The sequence below is a fragment of the Euprymna scolopes genome, chromosome 27, assembly GCF_053919585.1.
Source record: "Euprymna scolopes isolate OS-2025 chromosome 27, ASM5391958v1, whole genome shotgun sequence".
NCBI classification, from domain to species: domain Eukaryota; kingdom Metazoa; phylum Mollusca; class Cephalopoda; order Sepiida; family Sepiolidae; genus Euprymna; species Euprymna scolopes.
The window spans coordinates 75,276,177-75,299,868 of NC_136508.1; the positions used below are offsets into that span (position 1 = coordinate 75,276,177).

The following is a 23,692-nucleotide window of genomic DNA, read 5'->3' on the forward strand; positions in this document are numbered from 1 at the left end:
TTCTATCCTTTGATTTTACTTCTATTGCAGTTTCTATATGGCCAGTTATCTTTTGTGGTTCTACACATTCAATGGTTTTCCTTAATATTTCAGTCATTTTTATTATTGCTATGCTTTGTATATTCTCAGCCATTCATCTTATTACAATCTCTCCTATTCATTTTTTTGAAATGTATCAGGATTGTTCCTAGTACTCCGAGTATTATTGATGTTGTGTTGACTTTCTTTATCCCCCATATTTCCTTTAACTCTCAGGCCACTTTCGTGTATTTGTTTTGCTTCTCTGTCTCCTTGATACCTGTGACTTGCTCGAATGGCGACATCTACAATCTAGCAAGACTTAGCAAGACTTTTCCTTCTTGTTAACTATTATGACATCTGGTATATTTCCTTGGATGGGTTTATCTGTTTGTACATCCATTTCTCATAAGATTTTGTGATTTCCATTGTCAAGTATTGCTAATCTGATTCTGCATTTTGCTAACGCCTACCCTCTGATGAGAAGGAAAGTATTTGTCTCGAAACTCCACGGATTAAGGACAATCCACTTTAGTTTTTGTCTCTTTTTTTGAAAATTAAATATGTTTTTAACTCTTCTTAAAGTGTTTTAACATGTTTTTTTTTAAATTTTTTGTTCTTATATATATATATATATATATATATATATATACAGTGATGATCATATTTATTGGCACGGTAAAATAAAAGTTAAATTTTGTCTAATAAATTCTAAAAAAGGGATTAAATTAAAGAAAATAACAAAGTATATTATGTATTTTTAACTGGCCTTTCCGATGCAGCAATCGGATTTTAGAAAAAATAAATAACACAGGAACAACAAACATAATTGCAAAAAACCCTTGTTCAAAATTATTGGCACGGCTTTGTTTTTCTTTTAGTATCACTATAATATCAATCAATTTCCGGTTTACGTGCTTTCTGAACTTTTTTATAGCCATATTATGCTTGTTTAACGCTAATTCAGTGAATAATTTTTTTCAGATAATTTTTAGATAGCGATTTATTTAAACTATTATAAGTGACTAAATTATAATTTTCAATCGCCATGGTTAAAACTAAGGAACACAGCGAAGACGTCAGGAAGCTTGTTGTAGCATGCCATACCAATGGGAAGGGCTATGATAAGATTTCAAAGAAGCTAAACCTTCCCAAATCCACTGTTAGAGCCATAATAAACAAGTTCAAATCGCAAGGTCACGTTATGAGTTTAGAGGGTAGAGGGAGAAAAAGGATTCTTTCCCCAAGAGATGAACGGAAAATTGTTCGACAAGTAAAACAAAACCCAAGGATCTCTGTTGGGGAGATTGTTGATGAACAGAGCACCTCTGGAGTGAATGTATCTCGACATACAGTTGGTAGAGTTTTGAAGAGAGCTGGTTTAAAAGCATGTCGTCCGAGAAAGACTCCCTTATTGAAGCCTATGCACCTGAAAGCAAGGCTAGCCTTTGCAAAACGTCATATTGATAAAGATGTTGCATTCTGGAAACGTGTTCTATGGACTGACGAAACGAAAATAGAGTTATTTGACCATAATAAAGTGTCTTATATTTACAGAAAATCTGGCGAAGCTTTCCTGCCTAAGAACACCATACCCACAGTGAAGCACGGTGGAGGCAGTTTGATGTTTTGGGGATCCTTTGCTGCCTCTGGACCAGGGCGACTTGTTAAGGTCACAAGTAGCATAAAAAAGAAAGATTATGTTAAAATATTGGATGAAAACCTGAAAGACTCTGCTAAAGAGCTCTCACTTGGTCGTCGTTGGGGGTTCATGCAAGATAATGACCCAAAGCATTCGGCTAAACTGACTAAGAAATGGCTTGAGGACAATCATATTAATGTTTTGGAGTGGCCATCACAAAGCCCAGACCTTAATCCAATTGAAAATTTATGGAGAACATTAAAATTGAGGGTAATGCAAAGGAAGCCTAAGAATCTTATTCAATTGGAGGATTATTGTCAGGAAGAGTGGGCTAAAATTACTACTGAAGAGTGCAACAACTTGGTTGTAAACTATGAAAAGCGACTGAGGAAGGTAATCAAGGCCAAAGGCTATACAATTGATTATTAAATAAATCGTGCCAATAATTTTGAACAAGGGTTTTTTGCAATTATGTTTGTCGTTCCTTTGTTATTTATTTTTTCTAAAATCCGATTGCTGCATCGGAAAGGCCAATTAAAAATACATAATATACTTTGTTATTTTCTTTAATTTAATCCCTTTTTTAGAATTTATTAGACAAAATTTAACTTTTATTTTACCGTGCCAATAAATATGATCATCACTGTATATATATATATATATATATATATATATATATATTACAAATAACACTGCTATCTTTAAAATAAATACTAATATGCAGAATATTTTATAAATCGATGAAAAGTAAATATTATACTTACCATGTGTATTGCTTTAAATGTTGCATATTATAATAAAATAACATTTCACCTTATGTAAAAAATAAAGCCAAAACTGTTTCCCCCTACTTGATCCACGTTATGGCGGATCACATCCGCAACATCTACTGAACTATACAAGATTCTATGAGAGCAATCAAAGCAGTGAATCTTAAAGAGTAAAAAAAAAAATACGTGGCCATTTAATTATGCAATATGTTATATTTGAAGCAAAATTTGTACAAATAAATCGAGGCCGCTGAGCCACCTGGATTTCCACAATCGGGTTTTAAAATCTTCAAATTTTTAAATTTTGAAATTGATAGCTTTGTATTGGAAGTATCGATCATCATACATAAGATACCTCCATTGAAAAGGGGACAGGCATACACACGCAATAGAATAATGAACTAAAATAAAAAATATGTCAATGATTAAAAATGCTGTTGAGGCTACTTAACATTTCACATATTTTGGGTGATAGAAAATTTGAGAAGTGAAATTAAATAAAACGAAATCAAATGAATAAAATAAACTAAAACTGCAATTGAGATAAGTGGCAATAACAGTTACCACATGAAAAAAGAGAATTTTGCACATTTTATTTATTTTACTTTTTTCTTTTTTCCTTGAAGCAAGAGAACAGAATTCCCGCTTCTTTGGCATCCTCAAAAAAAAATCATGGAAAAAGATGCTAAAAACAAAATTTTAAAAAAAAAACATAATTCAAAACTTGATGATATTGTCAGCCATTTTGTTTCTTTCTATCCCTCAGTGTTTTTTTTTCTTTTTGCATTTTTTTTTTCTTAAAAATACGACCTTACATATCTATTTGAGATTCCATTTGTCAATTTTTCATTACAAAATAACGCATTCATCTTGCACAGCCTCAATGGACGCATCTTATTTGCAACATGTTCAAGCATACATTTACGAAGTTCTATACTCCAGGAGGTTTTTTCAACTGAACTGAGGTTTGAATTAGCATTTCTTTCGCTAAACTCGCGAATTGATAATTTTATTTTATTTCTCTCTCCAGCAGGTTAGTCAAAATGTCAGGCGTTAAATTGAAAAGCTAATGCACTAAGATATATGATCTCTTGTCAAAAAAAAAAAAAAAAAATTAAAAAAAAAAAAAAAAACGAATGAGTAGCTTCGTCTATATTTTCTGTAAGAAGCTTCTCAGGGAATTAGTGTGCCAGCTCCCCCGGTCGCAGGACACCAAATTTGATAGTTTCCCTTGTCAGGGGTTCCTTGGTCACTAAATGCTACTTCTTCATGTGGCAAAACCCTGTTGATCGATTAAGTTAATATGCCTTCGCCTCAGCGTTCTGTCGCACTAGAAGAAAATCAATTTCATACATACAAAAGAAAAAAAAACCTCTATTCTACTGATTAAATTCTAGAAAAAAAAAAAATAGATATGTACAATTGTCTTACAGTTCAATGTTGATTGACAGACTTCAATGTAGTCGATAAATAGATTTCTCTCCTTTTTTCGATATAGCGGTGAGGTTGATATGGGAAGAGGGGAGAGCATATAACGATTCTCAACAAGTTGTTGTCTCAACTCTCAATACCTCTGACCCCACTGTTCATATACTCAGGGGAGGGGTGAAACTGGGGTTGTTCCTTGGACCAATGGACCAATCGTACCTAACTACGTTACCCCAGAGAAGGTTTTCCCTCTTGCGAGTGCGCTTGTGAATCTGTAAACATTGTCATGCCCCTGGATTCCATCCCCCCACACAACCCTCTGGGTCATGCTGTGCTCTCATATTATAAACATCCTATGTCTTGAACCCTGAGTAATTCCAGTTTCAGAGTACAATTTCCAAAAAAAATGACATTGCTGTCGATTTTCATTGTTATGAAAATCACAACCCAATCTTTTCTCTCAGCAGGGTTTTCACTGTCGCCCGGGCACACCAATGATAATTAAAGGATAAAAAAAATCATATCTGGCCGGTTTTCCCCAGTACTTCGGGAGTCTTGGCCTTCTCCCAGTGGGGAGCTTAACCGTTGCTGGGACGGTCACATCACATTAGCAATAATGTAACTGCTTCTCAAAGTGAAGGTAAAGCCTGGGAGAAAGGGCTTCCTAAAACTGAACAGGACTGTATATCAGTCCTACAGCAACAAAATCACTGAACTGATTGTTGAGAACGTATCCCCGACGTGTCTGACATGAGCTGGTTTGACTCAATGAATTGATTGATGAATTCATTGATCTTACGTCCAACAAACCTTTGGTCATTTGACTATAAGTAAAATGTATCATTTTTAATATTACACTGTTTTCGATTGATGAAAACAAATCCTCCTAGACTGAGACAAATTTTATTTTTATTTTGATAGAGTGTCACATTTGGGGAGTAGATCTTCTCCAACACGAACGACCGAGCTTGTGGGGAGTAACATAAATAGGGACAGTATCCGCCCGTCAGTCTGTCACATTTTTATTTTTAACAGCATGATCATGTGAAATAATCATGGTTAAATAGGGGTATCTTAATTTAAATGCGTCCTATTGGAACGTTATAGACCTTTTTTAATGATGTTGTTACATTTTAACAGACCCACCATGCTGTAGATTCCGTCGCAAGTGAAGAGAAGAAAGGAAAAAACTCAATGCATTTTTTTAACCAAAGCCTTTATATCTACTATTTCCAAGAGTTCATTTTTTTCTACATACTTCATTTCTCATTTTCTAACTGCGGTGACATCACTTACGTGTCTTGGACACCAGCTTTTCTCATCACGTTTTAAACATTACTTCTCCGAACACCTTATCAGACCCCACTTTTTCTCTGAAGACGTCTTGAATACCTCCGCTTCTATGAACATGTCTCGAATTTTCGCTTCTCTGAACATTCTTCTCTGTTAAAGTGTGTCCTTTTGTCTCTGCTGTGATGTCACATTTTGCAACCAGCTTTGTCATTTGCATATCTTTAAGCGGTTGCTGCTGCTCCCAGCGGCCTTGTTACATCATGTGTATAATGTGCTGTCCTTTCTCATTTTCTTATGCTCAAGTGTTTATAGGAGTTTCGCTCAGTCGGTTGGACCATCACGCTTCAGTTCAAAATAAAAAAAATAACAGTTTCGATTCTCGGTGGTGGCAAACAAGTTATTTTTTTTTTAGTTTTTTAAATCATTACTATATCTTGGATCCAATATGATATAATAATGAATACGAAATCTGCATCAATCAAAATATCATAATTAAGCGTATTTTACGACCGGGCAATGCCGTTCGCCCTGCTAGTTGTTTATAAAATATTCATAAAAGCAAAAGCAGATTACGATTTAATTTGATTCACCAACCTTTCAAAATCTTTTACAGCATCATTTATAAAATTAAAATGAATTACAAGACATAAAAGTTGAATAAAAACGCGTATTCATTTATTGCAATAAATATGCAAACCTCCATAATGAAATGCCATCGCAATTTTTTCTTTCTTGTTAATATTTCAAATATTCATTATTATTAAATAATACAAGCGAAAAAGATATTAAATCTTATTTTCCAAGACATTCGCTAAAAATTACTTGTTCAATTATGTAAGGCATGTGTGCTTGTGCTGGGGGTTACTGCAGATGTGATGGAAGGCTGCTCCCCTCAGCAGACAGGATGAGCGAGCCAAATAGGCCCAATGGGCTGATCTCTTCCTCTCCAATAATTCTCGTATTTCTTCATTGTTTTCATCAAACCAATCCCGGTTCCTTTTAGTGGAAAACCTCAGGACCTCCTCAGATGTCTCCAGGATGGCTGTTTTCAGTTGATCCCAGAGTCGCTCAAGTGAGGCAACCTCCTCTGGGTCGCTGACGTTTTTGAGCTTGGACTACAAGCCTGCCTGGAATACAATTCTCACTTCAGCTGATTGTAGTTTGCTAAGCTTGTACGTTTTCCTGGGTGGCCCTCCCTTCCTTCGTTTGGGTTTAAAGTGCAGCCGGATTTTGCAATGCACTAGGCGGTGGTCAGTATGGCATTCTTCACTGGGCATAACTCAGGTGTGTAAGACATCTCTATGGTCTCTTTGATGTACTAGAATGTAATCTATGAGGTGCCAATGTCTGGACTGAGGATGCCTCCAGGTTGTCTGTAGTCTATCTTTATGCGGGAAGATGGTGTTTGTAATGATGAGTTGCAGCTCCATGCAAAACTCCAGCAGCAAACACCCATTTTTTTTTACAGTTGCCAATGCCATGTCTGCCAAGCACTCCTCTCCAGGTAACTGCATCCCGGCCCACTCTAGCATTAAAGTCGTCAAGGATTATCACCTTATTGGCTGCAGGGGTGTGCCTCAGTACATAGCAGAGCTCTGAGTAAAATCTGTCTTTTTCTGCAGGTTCAGCTTGAAGAGTTGGGGTGTACACACTGAGAAGCGTAGCGAATTCCTTATTCCTCAGAGGGAGGTGCATTGACATGATGCAAGCAGAATGACCAGTTAGAAGGCTTTTCAATGTGGAAGTGATGGAGGTTCTGACCAGGAAGCCGATGCCCGAGAAATGCCCCTCCATTGCTGCTTTCTCAGACCAAAACAGAGTGTATCCGGGGCAGTGTTCCTGAAGGCTGCCAAGCCCAGTCAAGCTAACCTCATTAAGTGCAGCGATCTCGATATCCAGCCTCTCAAGTTCAATTAAAGCAGAGCGACGCTCAGGTTTGATTTTGTCATCTTTGTCTAGCATAGTTCTGATCTTCCAACATGCCAGCTTCAGTGCTTTTACACCCTTACAGGTTGGTGTGTACCTTCCTTTCTTTGTAGTATTTCGACCACATTGGGAGATGCCCATTGACCGCGGCAAGCCAACTGGGGGGACGAAAACAAGCTTTTGTTAGGCCACATTTTCTAGGCCCCTTTCTTGTGGAGTAAGCAGTGTTGTCCCTAGATAAGACTGCTTGATCATTCAGGGTGCTGCCGAGTGATGCTGTCGTCTCCAGGGTCAACATCAGGTGACCAATATTCTGAACCACCTGCATGCAGGATTTGGACTGCGGCTTCCAGTGATAATCTTCCACCTGCCGTTTTTGTCCCTTTCCCATCACTACAGGACTTGGTAAAGTTAGTGACAAGTGGACATGGACATGTCCTTCAGGCCTGTGCATAGGGGCATAGGGGCTCTGAGGAGGGGTAATACCTTTGTTGTCCGGCATGCTGCACCCTACCTAGAAGGGTGGACGAGCGTCACTGGTCCCCACTCATCCCTAAATCTCTCACATGTTGACACCGAGCGTCATGTCCCAGTAAACCGCTTCAGTTGGCAGGCTAAACCATGTGAAGGGATGGTGTCTAACATTGCACCACTGGGTGTATGAGCTTATATATTTTCCTTATTAAAATTATATATTTTCTTTATTCAACTTATATATTTTCCTTATTAAAGTTATATATTTTCCTTATTCGACTTATATATTTTCCTTATTAAAGTTATATATTTTCCTTAATAAAGTTATATTTTTTCCTTATTAAAGTCATATATGTTCTGATTATACTTATATATTTGCTTTATTCAAGTTATATATTTTCTTTACAAAGGTTATATATTTGCCTTGTTCGCATATATTTCCCTTATTAATCTTATATATTTTCCTTATTCAAGTTATATATTTCCTTAATCAATTAATATATTTTCTCATTCAAGTAATATATTTGCTTTATTCAAGTTGTATATTTTCTCTTATTCATACTATATTTGCCTTGTTTACGTTATACTTTTTTCTTTATTCAAGTTTATATTGTCTTTATTCAACTTATATATTTTCCTTATTCAAGTTATATATTTTCCTTATTAAGATTCTATATTTTTCTTTATTTAAGTTATATATTTTCTTATTCAATTATATATTTTCTTATTCAGGGTATATATTTGCCTTCTTCACATATTATATTTTCCTTATTAAAGGCATATATTTTCCTTTTTTAGATTATATATTTTTCTTATTCAAGTTATATATATTCCTTATTCAAGTTATATATTTTCTTTATTAAAATTATATAATTTCCTTATTCAAGTTTTATTCAAGTTATATATTTTCCTCGTTCAAGTTATATAATTTCCTTATACAAGTGATATATTTTCTTTATTCAAGTTATATATTTTCCTTATTCAAGTTATATATTTTCTTTATTCAAGTTATATAATTTCCTTATTCAAGTTATATAATTTCCTTATTCAAGTTATATATTTTCTTTATTCAAGTTATATAATTTCCTTATTCAAGTTATATAATTTCCTTATTCAAGTTATATAATTTCCTTATTCAAGTTATATAATTTCCTTATTCAAGTTATATATTTTCTTTATTTAAGTTATATATTTTCCTCATTCAAGTTATATAATTTCCTTATTCAAGTTATATATTTTCCTCATTGAGATTATATATTTTACAATAAAACACTTTTTTTTAATTCAATTTTCACTCCAAACAATGCACAGTGCCACTTTGAACTAGGGGGCTCTATTGGGGATATAAGTTGCAAGGATATTTTGATGGGAGATGAGTAGCAAGATGTCTGTTCACATTACACTTGAACTTCTGCATGTCAGTACGGAAAGCAGAATCCCGGAAGGGAGTTCCAAAATCTAGCAGTTCTGGGGAAGAAACTATCGGAGTAGAAATCTTTCTTACACCTTGGGATCTCTACTGTGAAGGGGTGGGATTTAGCTGCTTGTCAGGTTTGTCGGGGGGGGGAGTATTGCCATCGAGGGTGTACAAGTGCTTGTAGTTCGTCAGAGCATTCACCATTAAAGTACTTGTAGATTAAGCAGAGGGATGCAACATTTCATCGATGGGACAGAGGCTTAAGCCTAGATGACAGTTCAGGACATATCAGGTTGGCCACTCTCTTTTTAATCCTGTCAAAAAGTGAGAGACAAGTAGCAGATGCACCAACCCAAATGTGACAACAGTACTCCATTTATGGGCGAATGGTGGCCTTATAGAGGCACAGAATACTTTCAGGCGTAAGTAGTTTTCTAGTATGGTAGAGAGAACCCACCTTCTTCGCAGCAGTCTTTGCAATGCTCTCAATGTATCTATTCCAGTTCATGTTCCCTATAAACGTTAAACCGAGGAGTTTAAAGGAAGTAGTTTCAGGTAATGTGTTCTTGGCCATTGCTATTGGTGGTAGAGAAGGTTTCTTTTAATTATTGAAGGAAACAAGCTTAGTATTGGCAGCATTGAATGCGACCATCCATTTTTGTCCACTACAGATTGGAGGTCATCCTCTAGTCTTTCTCCATTTCCTTAGATATGTGTTAATTTTTTCCCTTCGTGCCTGGTGTCATCAGCAAATATACCCATCTCAGAAACAATTTTATCAGGGAGGTCAAGAATAATAACGGTCCAAGGATAGACCCCTGAGTTACTCCCGCATTTATATCATAGTGTTTAGATGTACGACCATCGAGGGCAACCTGGATTTTTTTCTTACTTAAGAAGGATTTAATTATATTATGTATTCTTTCAGTGATATCATATGATCTAATTTTCCTTAGAAGACCATCTGGCCATACCCTGTCAAAAGCCTTAGAGATATCGAGGGCTACCGCTCAACCCTCCCCTGTTTTGTCCAGTGAATGGTATATACATCCAGAGATTACAGTTAGGATATCTGCTGTGGAACGAGCTTGCCTAAATCCATATTGATTGCCAGTCAGGAGTTTAGCAGCTGTACGATGATGGACAAGAGCTTGGTTAATTAAGCATTCAAATATTTTGGTGAAAAGCAGGCGAAGGCTAATGGGGCAATAATTTAATGGGTCAATTTTTTCGCCAGTTCCTCTCTTTCGTATTTCGATATATTTTTTTCAAACCGAAATATACAGGGTGAACTAAAAATAGAAAATCTTTATCAGAGGCGAAAGAGACAGACTTCAAAACCGTGCAAATCAAGAAGACATCGTTATTTTCATGGCAGGTGCTCGTCTGAACTCCAATCCCTGGTCCCCCCTCGCCAATCTTTCACGAAAAACACCCGTCTAGCTGAATCCACTGTGAAAAATTTTCCCCACTCTATATCTGTGCCTAAATCAAAACGCGGATTTCATGAGCAGGGCTTCTTTCTTGGAACTGCACGCCTGTGGAACTCTGTTCCGTCTGCCTGCTTCCCTCCGGACTACAACTTGGATGTCTTCAAGTCTAGTGTTAACAAATTCCTAATGAACCGCCCCCCTAATTAAACACTTCATAAAATCTCCTCACTAACGTAATGTACTTGCAATAACCCTTATCCCTGAGTGGCTTCCGGGCCTTGATAAGTGATGATCACTGTGTAAAAAAAAAAAAAAAAAAAAAAAAAAGACAAGCAGTTTGAGCACTTGCATTGATAAATAACATTTGATTTTCGTTAATACAATTGTCTTATTACATATAGTTATCCGTATACGTGATCTCTAAAATGTTTTTTTGCTGTCCACCTACTTTTGGCTCACTGTGTGTTTCTTCTCGTTTGGTCCTCTATAGATTGGGCTTGTTTATCTTTATTCCTTAGCTTTCCATCCGTTTTAGTTGATTAAAAATTACAATCTTCGTAAGACTTGTACTTTATACATGCCGCAATGTCACTCCCCCCCCCCCCGTAAACCTTTCAGGGAAAACTTTGTTCACGTTTTATCTTTGATAACCTGATGATAAAAGCAAATACTTTTTTCAGATGCCGATTGAAGCCGTCAATGAAATCCCAGCCGCCAAAGAAGCTTTGGCACAACGGGCGCAGCAGGTGTGGACAATGCTAGATGAAATGGCAGCAAATAACCCGGAGACTTACCAGAAATTCATAAACAAGCAGATGAAAGAAGCTTCGCAGTCAATGGCGGACAGAAATCCATCAGCTGAATTATGCCTGAGGACATGGCTTTATGTGAGTAAATCGACCGATAAAATTAGATTGCGTCGCATTCAATAAGAAAAATACTAGCCCTGGTAATCGGTGCAGTTTTGTACTTGAATCGATTTCCGTGACAAAGAAAACTGTATACATAAAACCTAATGTCTTTGTGTATCTTCGTGTGTTTATTTGCATGAACTCAATATAAAAAAATTTAAAAAATTTACATAGACGTTCAGATTTTTTATAGGCTCTGTATTCCACATAAATTTTTAAAATTAGACTCTTATGTACAAATTAATCAGAAAGATAATGAAAATATTTTCAGATATCTAAGAATACACCTAAAGGGGTTATGAAGCTGATATCAAAGAAGGGTTAAGTTTTTTTTTATAATTTAGAAAGAAAACATTAATGTCAAAAATATTTCTTCCGCTCTGCATTTTCTTTCAAAGTTATTAATTTTTTGTTGCAGTTTGTGTGGACGAAACTCGGTATTTTCTGGAAGCAATAATCAAATCAATTTCCGCCAGAAAGAAATTTCGGGTTTGTATTACTGTAAACATAGATTCGAAAAAGTTGTCAAAAAAACAAATATATAACAAATAAATGTTATCAAAGGCAAGATAAGTTACTTTTCTACAAAACTGAATATATTTTTCGTGTTTTTATTCAATGTAATGTGTTTATTCAGCTCGAAAACTATACAGTGTTTACCGATGTATTGGAAAATTCAAGATGGCGTCTGATTCTCTCTTTAACACGGTAAGTTTGGGAAAAGGTGTTATAAATAAAAAATTATACAAAATACTATTAAAAACCCGCCGAATATATGTCAACCCATGTCACGGTAACATATATTGACCGAGTTTTTAGCCGTATTTTATCCGGTTTTTTATTTATAACACCTTTTCCCAAACTTACAGTGTTAAAGAGAGAATCAGACGCCATCTTGAATTTTCCTATACACTGTATAGTTTCGAGCTGAATAAACACGTTACATTGAATAAAAACACGGAAAATATATCCAGTTTGGTAGAAAAGTAACTTATCTTGCCTTTGATAACATTTATTTGTTATATATTTGTTTTTTGACAACTTTTTCGAATCTATGTGTACAGTAATACAAACCCGAAATTTCTGTACACGAAAATCAATACCAGTGTGTGTGCCTTTGTGTTTGCTTCATAGAAAAAAAAAAGGTTTATTTGATATAAAAATAAACTTTTAAATTGTATGCAGATTCTCTGAACTACTTAAAATCTAACATTTATTCATATGTTAGATTGATCGGGCAAGATAATAAACGTACATGATGTCCAAAAAGTCACTGAAAAGCTGTGATGATATCTTTCTGTAATTTTAATACAATCTGACTAAGCCATTGGGATTTCTTTTGAAAGGCAAAATTCCAAAATCTTTATTTACGAAAAAATAATGTCTTTTAAATGTTGCTCATTTTTCAGCTTCGCATATTTGTGCTCTTTCCAAAACATTATTTATGACAGATTGCAGATCTCTGGATTGCGATTTAACTTCCTTATTTCGTTCTTGATGCTTTCTTTCAATTTTTGCAGGGTTTGGGGTTTGTTAACATAGACGCTTTCTTTTTTTTGTGTAAAAAGAAAAAAAAAACTTTAATGACATAAAATCATCTAACAGGCGCGATATGGCGTTAAAACACAACCAACTAATCTACCACGCTTTTAAAAAAGTACTAATCTTAGGCAAACATAGAATAATTACTTTAAGGAAACATACGAACGCAATTAATAATTAATTGAATTTTCTTTTCTCTTCCAATGAATTCAAATCCAATTATCTAAACAATTATATTGGCTCCTACTAATGAAGAAACTAGCAAGTAGATAAGCTTACTGAATCGCTGTTGCGAGAGTTTCGGAATTGCAATAAATAATATCAATTCTAATCAGCATTATTAGAGAATTCCCCAGACAGCATCATAATTACCTAAAGCAAATATGATTATTAAAAAAATATGATATCAATAAAAATGTCACCATTAGTTGGTGAATGTTAATATTAGTAGGTTCGTGTTAGCGAAGATTCTGGGAAAAATACTCTCTACCCGGCACATAATAATAATAATAATAATAATAATAATAAAAGGCATAAATATATGGGTAATATCACTACTCTGGACCATTCATAGTGTGGACTAAAGAAGAACTAAGACAACTCGATCAGAAGACCAGGAAACTCACGACCATGCACAATGCACTACATTCAAAGGACGATGTTGACCGACTCTACGTGAAAAGGAAAGACAGTGGGAGAGGACTGGTTAATATAGAAGACTGTGTAAATGACAGAAAAAAAAAGAACTAGAAAAATAGTTAATACAAAACACGTAAAGAATAATCATAGCAGCGAGAGACACAGAAAAAATCAACAAAACAGAAAACAGAGACAAAGGATAAGACAAGAAAAGAAAAGTGGGAAGAGAAACAATTCTATAGAAGATTTATAAGGATGACAACAGATGAAAATAACGAAAACACTTGGACATGGATGCGAAAAGGACACATAAGCAGAGAAACTGAATTCTTAATAATTGCAGCACAAGACAACTCGATAAGAACTAACTACATCAAAGCAATGATCGACAAAACACAAGAAAACAACAACTGCAGACTCTGTGGGCAAAGAGACGAGACGATAAACCATATAATAAGTGAATGCAGCAAACTGGCCCAAAAGAAATACCAGAACCGACACGACCAAGTGGGAAGGGTAGTACAGTGGGAATTATGCAAACAATTGCATTTCGAACGCACAGACAAGTGGTACAAACATAAGCCAGCAACGGTACTTGAAAACGAGAATCACAAAGTCCTATGGGACTCGACATACAAACTGATAAACCCATCTAAGCAAGAAGATCGGATGTCGTAATAATCAATAAGAAAGAAAAATCCTGTCAAATCGTAGACTTTGCTGTTCCAGCCGACCACATTAAATATATCAAAGAAAAGGAAAAATGGAGCAAATATACACAGCTAGCCAGTGAGTTGAAAGGGATATGGAAGATGAAGAAAATCAAAATAATTCCTATAATAGTAGGAGCACTAGGAACAATCCCAAAAACTTTGAAAAAAGAATGGGAGAAATTGGAATCAAAGAAATGACTGGAAAAATACAACGAACAACAATCATGAAAACAGCTGAAATATTAAGAAAAACCCTTGAATGGGACCAAGAACACTGAAACCGCATGTCTAAGTTCTCTAACCCAACCCTACCCCCATTACCACATCATCACCCCCACCAGACAAAGAGCAAGACCAAATAACTAAATAGCCAAGGAGAAAAGAAAGACCAATGAACTGACCAGACCTCTGCCGAATAAGTGTGAAGGGAACTGGGACCTTGGGGAAGCTTAATGCCACTCAAATCCCAGTAAAGACCAATAGCTGCTGCCAACGAGAAATCAATGGCAGGCAGCTGTTGCGATAATGCAAATTTATTTGCAAATATTATCTAAAGAGGATGAGAGTACTGGAAACCTGGGGAGACTTGTTGTCACTTAGTTCCAAGCAAACACCACAGGCTGTTTTCAAGAAGAGATCTCCGAAGACCTCTGTGAAAGCTCCTTGTGAGTCAATAATAATAATGCGCGGGCCAGACAAACTGCTGCAGAGTCAAAACATGAAGAAGCATTACAGGGAATCAAGAGCATTAAAGTTGCATATCTACAAGTTCTCCATCCCCTCACCTATCCCGTCCCATTGCCCCCATCACCAAAAAAAAAAAAAAAGAGTGATACCAAATAGTCAAAAAGGGTCAAGGAGAATGGAAAGACTGAGGACAGAGCGCTGACCAGACTTCTGCTGGACAGGGGCAAAGAGAACTGGAACTTTGGGGAGGCTTATTGACACTCATCTTCCAGTGGAGACCAATGGCCGCTGCCAGCGAGAAATCAATGGTGAGAGGCAAATGTTATCATAAGAGATGGAGAGTACTGGAAATCTGGGGATACTTGTTGTCACTCAGCTTCCAAGGAACACCACAGGTTGGTTTAAAGGAGAGGTCTTTGATGACCTATGTAAAAGCTCTTTGTGCGCCAATAATAATAATAATAATAGTAATCAAGGAGATAGAGAAGCCGAGCAAATACACAGAACTGGCCAGAGAGCTTAAAGAAATCTGGAAGATGAAGAAGGTCAAGATAGCACCACTTATTGTAGGAGCGCTAGTAACAATACCAAAAAACTTTGAAAAAAGAATGAGAAAGATTGGAATCAGAGGGATGGCTGAGAAGATACAATGGATAACAATTACGAAAGCAGCTGAAATATTAAGGAAAACCCTTGAATGTGGAGATGAACACACATGAGCTACAGACACAAAATGGGCATATAGAAACAGGCACACACCCCGGACATACAGAAAACTGCTACAGATGCAAAACACAAAGGAACATCACATGGAATCATAAAAACTGAAATTGTATAATTGTAACTTAACCTGCATGCGCCCCTGCATTCCGCCCCCCCCACACTTTTATTATTTTTTTGTGTATTACCATAAACTGGCCCCACATCAAATAAGTGGGGAGGGTCAAGGAGTATGGAAAGACCAAGGAGTGAAAGCATTAGCCAGACCATCGCCGGTTGAGTGCAAGGAGCACATGAATCTTGGGGAGGCTTATCACCACCCAAATTCCAGTGAAGGTCAATGGTCGCTGCCAACGAAAAATCAATGGGAAGCGGCTGTTGTGATAACGCAAATTCATCTGCAAAGGTTATCAAAAGAGTTTGAGAGTACTGGAAATCTGGGGAGACTTGTTGTCACTCGGACTCTAGAAGATGCCATAAGTTTTTCTCAAAGAGAAATATTTGATAGTTGCCTGTATGTCTACTCCCTGTGAGTAAAAAATAATAATGCTGTAATGCACAAGGAGGAGGGCACAACTTGTTATATATGGATGAAAAGATTCTGAAAGAGTTAAAAAGCATAAAAAAGAACGTAATCATTGCATTGTTGATTACAAAAGAAGCATACGATAAAATCCCTCATGCATAATGATAATTGAATAGAATCGATAATTGAATGCTTAAGGATGCAAAATATATTTGACAAAGTGATTAATATTATTAAGAAAGCAACAGGAAACATGACACTAAAGCTGACAAAGCCTTAATTAGATAACATTTGAAAGAAATAAGAATACTTCTAAGAAAATGCTCTATCACCACTGCTGTTTATTATTACCATGATGCCACTCAACCATATTCTGAGTTAATGTGATGCCGGCTGTAAGTTTGCTACATAAAACAAAGAATAAACCCGCTCATGTATATGGACGACTATTACTTGCATAATATAAAAAAAGAGCTATAAAATTTGTTAAATATGATCAAAATATTCATCTAGAATATTTCAATAGGGTTCAGAATGAAATACAGTGCACTGCTAGAGATGAAATGAAGAAGACTAGAGTTGGGCAACATGATATCTATCCATTTTTGGAAGATATGAAAGCAGACATATGTAGAAAAAACAGAGGATAAGAACCGGAAAAAGTGTTAGAAACAAAATTATGAAGTAAACATCTAGTTAAAGAATTAAGCATGCATGCAGTATCAACAATAAGATATTTATAGGGGCAAGACAAAATGAACTTAGGAATCTTAACTAGAAGACTAGGAAACTAACAAACATGTACAATGTATTACATCTGAAAAATGATACAACTTGACTCTACGTGTATAAGAAACAAAGGGAGAAGAGAACTGGTTATGTGAACCCTCAGCGATCCCTAATAGGGATCTCCTTGTCACATATGCGTCAGTCCTCGGCCACAGACCCCAATTTGACCCGTGTTTGTCCTTCGGGTTGATAAGCCACTGAGGAGGGAGGTGACGATTGATTTCTCTCGAATCTCAGACCCAACTGATTTTTGCATTGGGACCCGTTTATGTAGTAAGGTAACTGTTAGGTCGAGGTAAGTCTCTGAACAATCACCACTGATTACATCACCTCAGGGAAATCCCCATGTGTGTGTGTGTGTGTGTGTGTGTGTGTGTGTGTGTGTGTGTACATGTGAATCTGCAAGCTCTCTCAGACCTGTTTTCTCACTATTGAAAAAGGTTAACCCCGTGATCTCTTGATCTGCTACTGTATTCAGAGGCCAGACGTTCCTGAGTCAGGGCTCGCTGGCACCGGAAATGAAATTATATTCTGTTATGTCTCTCAAAGTGACATCAAATTGTCACTTTCACCAAACAATCAGATTTATATGTTGGTTTCATAAAAATAATAAAATTTATAACTTAACTCTTCCTTTCAGCTGGGTTGGTTGCTGTTGCCCGGGCATACAACAATACTTAACATAAAACAATCATATCTGACCGACATTCTCTAGTGTTTCGGGAGCCTCAGCCCCCCCCTCGTGGCGAGCCCAATCACTACTTATGATGGTCACGTTACAGTTACTGGTTGTTAAATACACACAAAAAATTATTTGTGAAACAACCAGTACACAGGAATACAGATCATCGCAGTTAGAGACATTGTTAAAATTAACAAGATTGAGGAGCAGTGAAACCAGAAACAAAAACACAAGGTAATAAAAGTTGAAGAAAAAAGTTACACTTACACTTCATAAGAATGCCTCTAAAACCTCAGGAAATGGCTAAAAAAGGGAATACTTGAACATAAAAACGGAATCACTAGAGACTGCTGCACAAAATAATGCAATTAGAACAAACCACATTAAAACTAAAATAGATCCAACCCAAGGAAACAGTAAATGAACGCTCTGTGGAAAAGAGACGAAACAATAAATCAAAAAAGTGAATGAAACAAATGAAATCAAAAAGAATGAAAGAGCAGTCACGACTGCAAGGGGAACACAGTACACTTAGAACTATGCAAACGACTGCATTTTTAACACACAGACAAATGGTACAGACACGAATTTGATGCAGTACTGCAACACAGATAATTACGAAATCTTCTGGGATACGAAGGTACAAAGAAATAATAATATATAAGAATGAAATATATGCCAGATTGTAAATTTTGACGTCCCAGCATACACAAGAAAATATCACACTACAAAAAACTCAGGGACACAGAAAAATGAAGCAAATATTTTTGAGAACTGAAAGGAATATAGAACATTAAGATAGTTAATATATTATAATATAAAACTCAAATCGTCTAGCTTGGGCATTGAAACCATCCATCTGCTTCCACTTCACAAGTTCCATTTTACGATTTCCGGTTTCAAAAATTCTATGCATGCATAAATAAATAAAAACCAAGCCCTTTTTTTTTAATTGAAAATTTACGGGATTATCTTCTTTCTTATTTTATTCATTTTTAATAAATTTATACATTTTATTTTTCTACACTCCTTATAATATAAATAAATAAAACCAAAAATATATTTTTTTAAAATTAGTTTGCATTACAAATAAAACAATCGGGCAAGATTAGAGATTGAGTTGCGAAATACTCTCGATCCCTATATCACATAAAAGGTAAAACATTCCCCTAATCACCGTTATATAGGATTCCATTTCTGTTTGATGAAAACCGTTTTTTTTTTTGTTTTTGTTGCATACCATCTATTAGTTGTACAGTTGTGTACCAATCCCAAGAGCGATAGGAGCATTCTGTCATGTTTAAAAGTGACACAGTGTTCAACGAACGAGATTGGAGATGCGCTGTTGTATAACTCATGCTCTCTACCAATCCAATTTATGGCAGCAAAACAATTGTTAGCACCCTCAAAATGCAAATCCGGATGGTTCAACACTTGAGGACAGTTTGACAGTTTCCAGCCACGGTTATGGTCTTTGGTTTGGTTTCAAGTGAGGGCCACATCATGCCACGTCACATCTTCAAAGTTGGCTTGTAAGTAAACACCAAAGTGTACATGGATGTGCTGAAGAGTGTGATGGTCCCTTGATGCAATCAGGTGGCCGCTGACAGACCCTGGGTGTGGCAGTAGGACTCGGCACCGGCTCACAAGTTCAAACAGACCCAAGTTTGGCTTCAGAAGGATTGCTATGACTTTGTACCTTTCTCTCATTGCCCCCTTCTCCTCAAACCTGAATCTGCCGGACTACTTTGTTTGATCATGTCGATATCACCAACATGACCTCTCACAACACCAAAACCGGTTTGATCGCCACCATCCGCCGAGTATTTGCTGAGCTCCCACCAGTGCTTGTGGAAAAGGCACACTCCCAGTTCCAGACTAGTATCAACGCGAATAGATGCCAGTTCTACTACATAATCAAGTTATCTGAATTGATGTTTTCAATAAAATTTTTTGAATAAAGCTGTAGTGTTGTTTTCTTTAAGGTGACAATTTTATCGTTCCACCTTGTATAAGTGAATGAAAAAATCCACAAATTCATTAATAATAGTTTACTACTCTCTTATAATCCGAAACGTCACATACTGTACATCGGCCACACAACGAAAGTAGCCATGTCATAAGCTGAATAAAAATAAGCCAACCATCCATTAATTGAATGAACAAAATATCTGACAGAAACATGTAGAAAATAAGGGAGACTGAAAGTAATAGTTCGAGGACATACTCTAAGATAAATACTAGTGTTGGGACGATTAATTGGAATCGGAATCAGGAATTGGAAGATTTGGGGTATCGGAATTAGTATTGGAATCGGAAAAATTGATGCCTATTTTCTAATGCCAAAACGATTCTTTTGTCTGTTTTTTATTTGATTTTGTTTAAACCAAAATCTTCCATTCCATTCATTGTTAATGATAAAATAATAAATATTTATTGATTTTAAAATACCAATAAAGCTAAAATCGATAGATCATCCTCCAAAAGTGTATTTTGACTTTTCAAAAAATATCTGCATATTTAACGTGTGTTCTTACAAAAATCGAGGACAATCGAGTTAAATAATTAAACAATGTAGTTAAATAATTAGAGCTTTATAAAGAATCAGAATCGGTAATTGTATCAGAATCGGAAAAAATATTGGAATCGTCCCATCACTAATACATCCCATTATTTTTAATGTTGAAGGATGCTTTGGCTGTTTGGAGAGTTTGGCAATAAAAAAATCCGTTCTTGACAATCAGCCTGACAGTTGCAGTGTCACGAACTGGCCCACTACCTGCTGGACTGAGATACGTTGCCTGAGTATTACCTAGGTTCACTCTTCCTAGCATTGCCACTTGGCTTTTGGGTGAGGCAAGTTTTTCACTTTTTACTTGAGACCGCTCTACCAGAGAATGCCGATGGGGGAAACCAAGGCAATTTTTGCTTGGCCAAAGTGCCCCTCTTTTAGGGGTGCTGGCTGGACATTCCTATTTTCTGACCTTGTGTTACATCATGCTGAGATGGGTAGCAAGTAAATATATATTCTGAGATAAATACGAAAAAAAAAGCACTTTCCCGGGGGTCTCTACTTCCTCATCAGTCAGTTAATAGAATACCGGATACAAACTCAAAAAAAAAAAAAAATAAATAAAATAAATGCTTATGTAAATGGACGAACTAAAAAAAAAAAAAAATTGGATACAAATGACATATATAAAGTAGAAAACCTTATAAACCCAACCGAAATCCTTAGTCATGAATAGGGCTTTGAGAAGAGAATATTCTTTTCATTGTTTTGACTCTCGAGTATATATCCCACACAATTAAACACAGTTAATCAACCGAGAACCACGTCACTCTATATAAAAGCATATAAGATAGCAATGGATACACACTCGAGAGTCAAAATAATGAAAAGAATATGCCGTTGTCTTAGCCCTAGATTGAAATTTGAAATCGAAAAGTCTGAATAAATGAATATAAAAACGAATAAACTTCCAAACGCAGAGGGCATATAACTGGCCAATAATGAGGCAATGAGAGTGAATAACGAACATAATGCTTATCTGAGAAATCTGGAAGTGGACGCCATCAAATGAAGAGATATGAAAGAGAAAATTGTTGATAGTATATGAGAAAAATAAAAATAGTAACTGAACCCAAATTATATATTAGAAACTTATTAAGACCGTCTAACTAATTAGATACTTAGAACATCTCATAGTGTGGACAAAAATAGCACGAAGGTATCGAGATAAATACTTTGGAAATAATTACTATATTATAATAGAAAAATGCGAACATGAAAAGTAATATGTTTAAGCTTAAACATGAAAAAGTAAAGGACTAGTTGTTAAAACTAGAAAAGAAAAGGACGAGATATTCTAGTAAAAAATAGAATAAATTTATATCTTCAAATATTGCAGCATTAAGAATTCATTATATAATGTTATAAATTGAATTTTAAAAAATTCTGAATGATGCAATATTTTAAGTTATAAATTTATTATATATTTTACTAGAATATCTTGTCCATTTTTTTCCAGCTTTAACAACTAGTCCTTTACTTTTCCATGTTTAAGCTTAACCATGTTACTTTTCATGCTCGCAAGTTTCTATTATAACCCATGATTTTTCCAGGCTTCCAATGAATTCATTTGTTCTTTGTTTAATTTCAATCATATTGTTTGCCCCTATAAACACATATGTCATAACAATGTACGACACTCGTCTGCTTTCAATAAAATCCCCACATTCTCTCTCTTTCACTTCTTACTTGTCTTTTTGAATTAGTAGCAACAGTAGTCGCTGAAGCGACATGGTTGCTATGGAAACCAGTCATAAAAAGTGTCACTCACCTCCTTACATATTTTTACGATTTTGAACACCAAAAAATGAATAACTTTTGTTTTATTGGATGAAAACTGAAAATGTTTTTTCACAATATAGCTGAGAATGTGATCTATAAACTGTCATAATTGTTTGAAATTTGGTCGAAAAATGAGTGAGTGGATAAGCTTTAAAGCAGTTCTAAATTACTAAAACAGTCACTTAACCATATATTTAAACACGGTAGTGTTTGAATGATACTCAAAAGATGATATTCGCCATTGGATCATGTCAAAAAAAAAAAAAATAAATAGGCAGAATAAAACTGATATGTAAGATACAAAAAGCAATGAAGCCTAAAACAAAATGGCGGAAAATGCCAAATTGTAAAATCGATAGTAAAATTTTATAAGTTTATATGATTTACAAGTGAAATGGTTGAGTAAAACATATAAACATTGGTATGGAAATTGACACATTAACAGTGAAACTGTAAACCTAATCATCAGAGAATTCTGCAAATTAAATAAGAAATGAAATAGGAATATAAACATGATTTCTTAGGAAAGTGATATATTGGAAATTGTTTGAATGAATGCACTTCGCACAACCAAAGAAGAAAATGCAAGCATCTTCTGGAGCCAGTGATGAAAGATAAAACATTCCAAAGAACACTAAATGATGTGGATGGAAAGGGAGGGGAGGGGAGATATAGTATGATGAGGTTGTCAAATGGAAAGGAACGAATTGTACTGACATTGCGAGAAGACTTACTGTCACTCAAATTCCAGGAAGCCTGAACTCTATTATCAATGAGAACATAGTTATAAACTGCTGCTGCGAAAACGGCATTAAAGAAATAATCTTGAATGCTGAGGATATTGTTGTCACTCAGATTCTAGGTAACACTATTGATGAGAAAACTGGTAATGAGTCGTGTGATAACGTCGAGTAGTTGAACAATAATGATCATGTTTTCTGGTTTTACATTTCAGCATGAAAACTGTTTTTTGTTTGTGGAAATATTTTCCTGGATTCTGATTTCTGCTCCTCGTGTCTTGGAGAATCAAACCCAGGAATTGCCAGCCCACATTACTGATGTAGAGTTCCAGACGAATTTTAAAGGTAGAACATCCTATTTTTTTTCTGAATATATTATTCTCAAAATTCGAAGAATCTGAGCTCTTTATTTATAAACTAATAGAACTACACCATATTGCATCAGTATAAACAAGTTTATTATAATAAGGATTTTGAATACTCTGCAATATTTGGATTAATGTTCTCATTTTGCATGTTATTCTTACAAAATTTGGGCCGATGTAACTTCCGACCTTCTTCAGGTGTATCTTGCTGAACTCAACGATTTTTCTTTTTGACCAAATATAGTTGTAGAAGATCTGAGGTTACATCGGTTTAAACACTCCTGATTATTAGGTTGGTGCAAAAATAATGTCGTTTCTTGACGTTCAATGTCATGTCAAAAACGACATTATTTTTGCACCAACCTAATAGAACAGTAGATTGAATAATCTCAGATACAAATATTATCAGTTTTCATCTCAAAAGTTCAGAAATGCAAGAGTAAGATCTGATATATGCCTCTAAATAACATTATATCATATCCCTCTATATAATAATATCATAGTAAAATCTGACATATGCCTCTAGCAAACTCTATGTCATATCTCTCTAAATAATAATATAATAGTGAGATCTGACATATGCCTCTAACAAATACTATCATATCTCTCTAAATTATTATATA

At 35.4% G+C, this 23,692-nt stretch overlaps 2 protein-coding genes across 4 annotated transcripts in view; one reads left to right on the forward strand and one right to left on the reverse strand.

Moving 5' to 3' along the window:
* LOC145248917 (PIH1 domain-containing protein 2-like) overlaps window positions 1-23,692 on the forward strand; it is an 82,533-nt gene that overhangs the window by 37,118 nt on the left and 21,723 nt on the right. For all 3 annotated transcript variants that reach the window (XM_080110700.1, XM_080110701.1, XM_080110702.1), the window contains 2 exons: window positions 11,082-11,288; window positions 22,920-23,049. In XM_080110700.1, the coding sequence (XP_079966826.1) occupies window positions 11,082-11,288; window positions 22,920-23,049 (337 nt within the window). The remainder of the gene's footprint in view (window positions 1-11,081; window positions 11,289-22,919; window positions 23,050-23,692) is intronic.
* On the reverse strand, window positions 6,538-7,113 carry LOC145248721 (protein CFDP2-like). The gene has a single exon (XM_080110371.1). It carries the CDS (start codon window positions 7,111-7,113, stop codon window positions 6,538-6,540), a length of 576 nt encoding a protein of 191 aa, XP_079966497.1.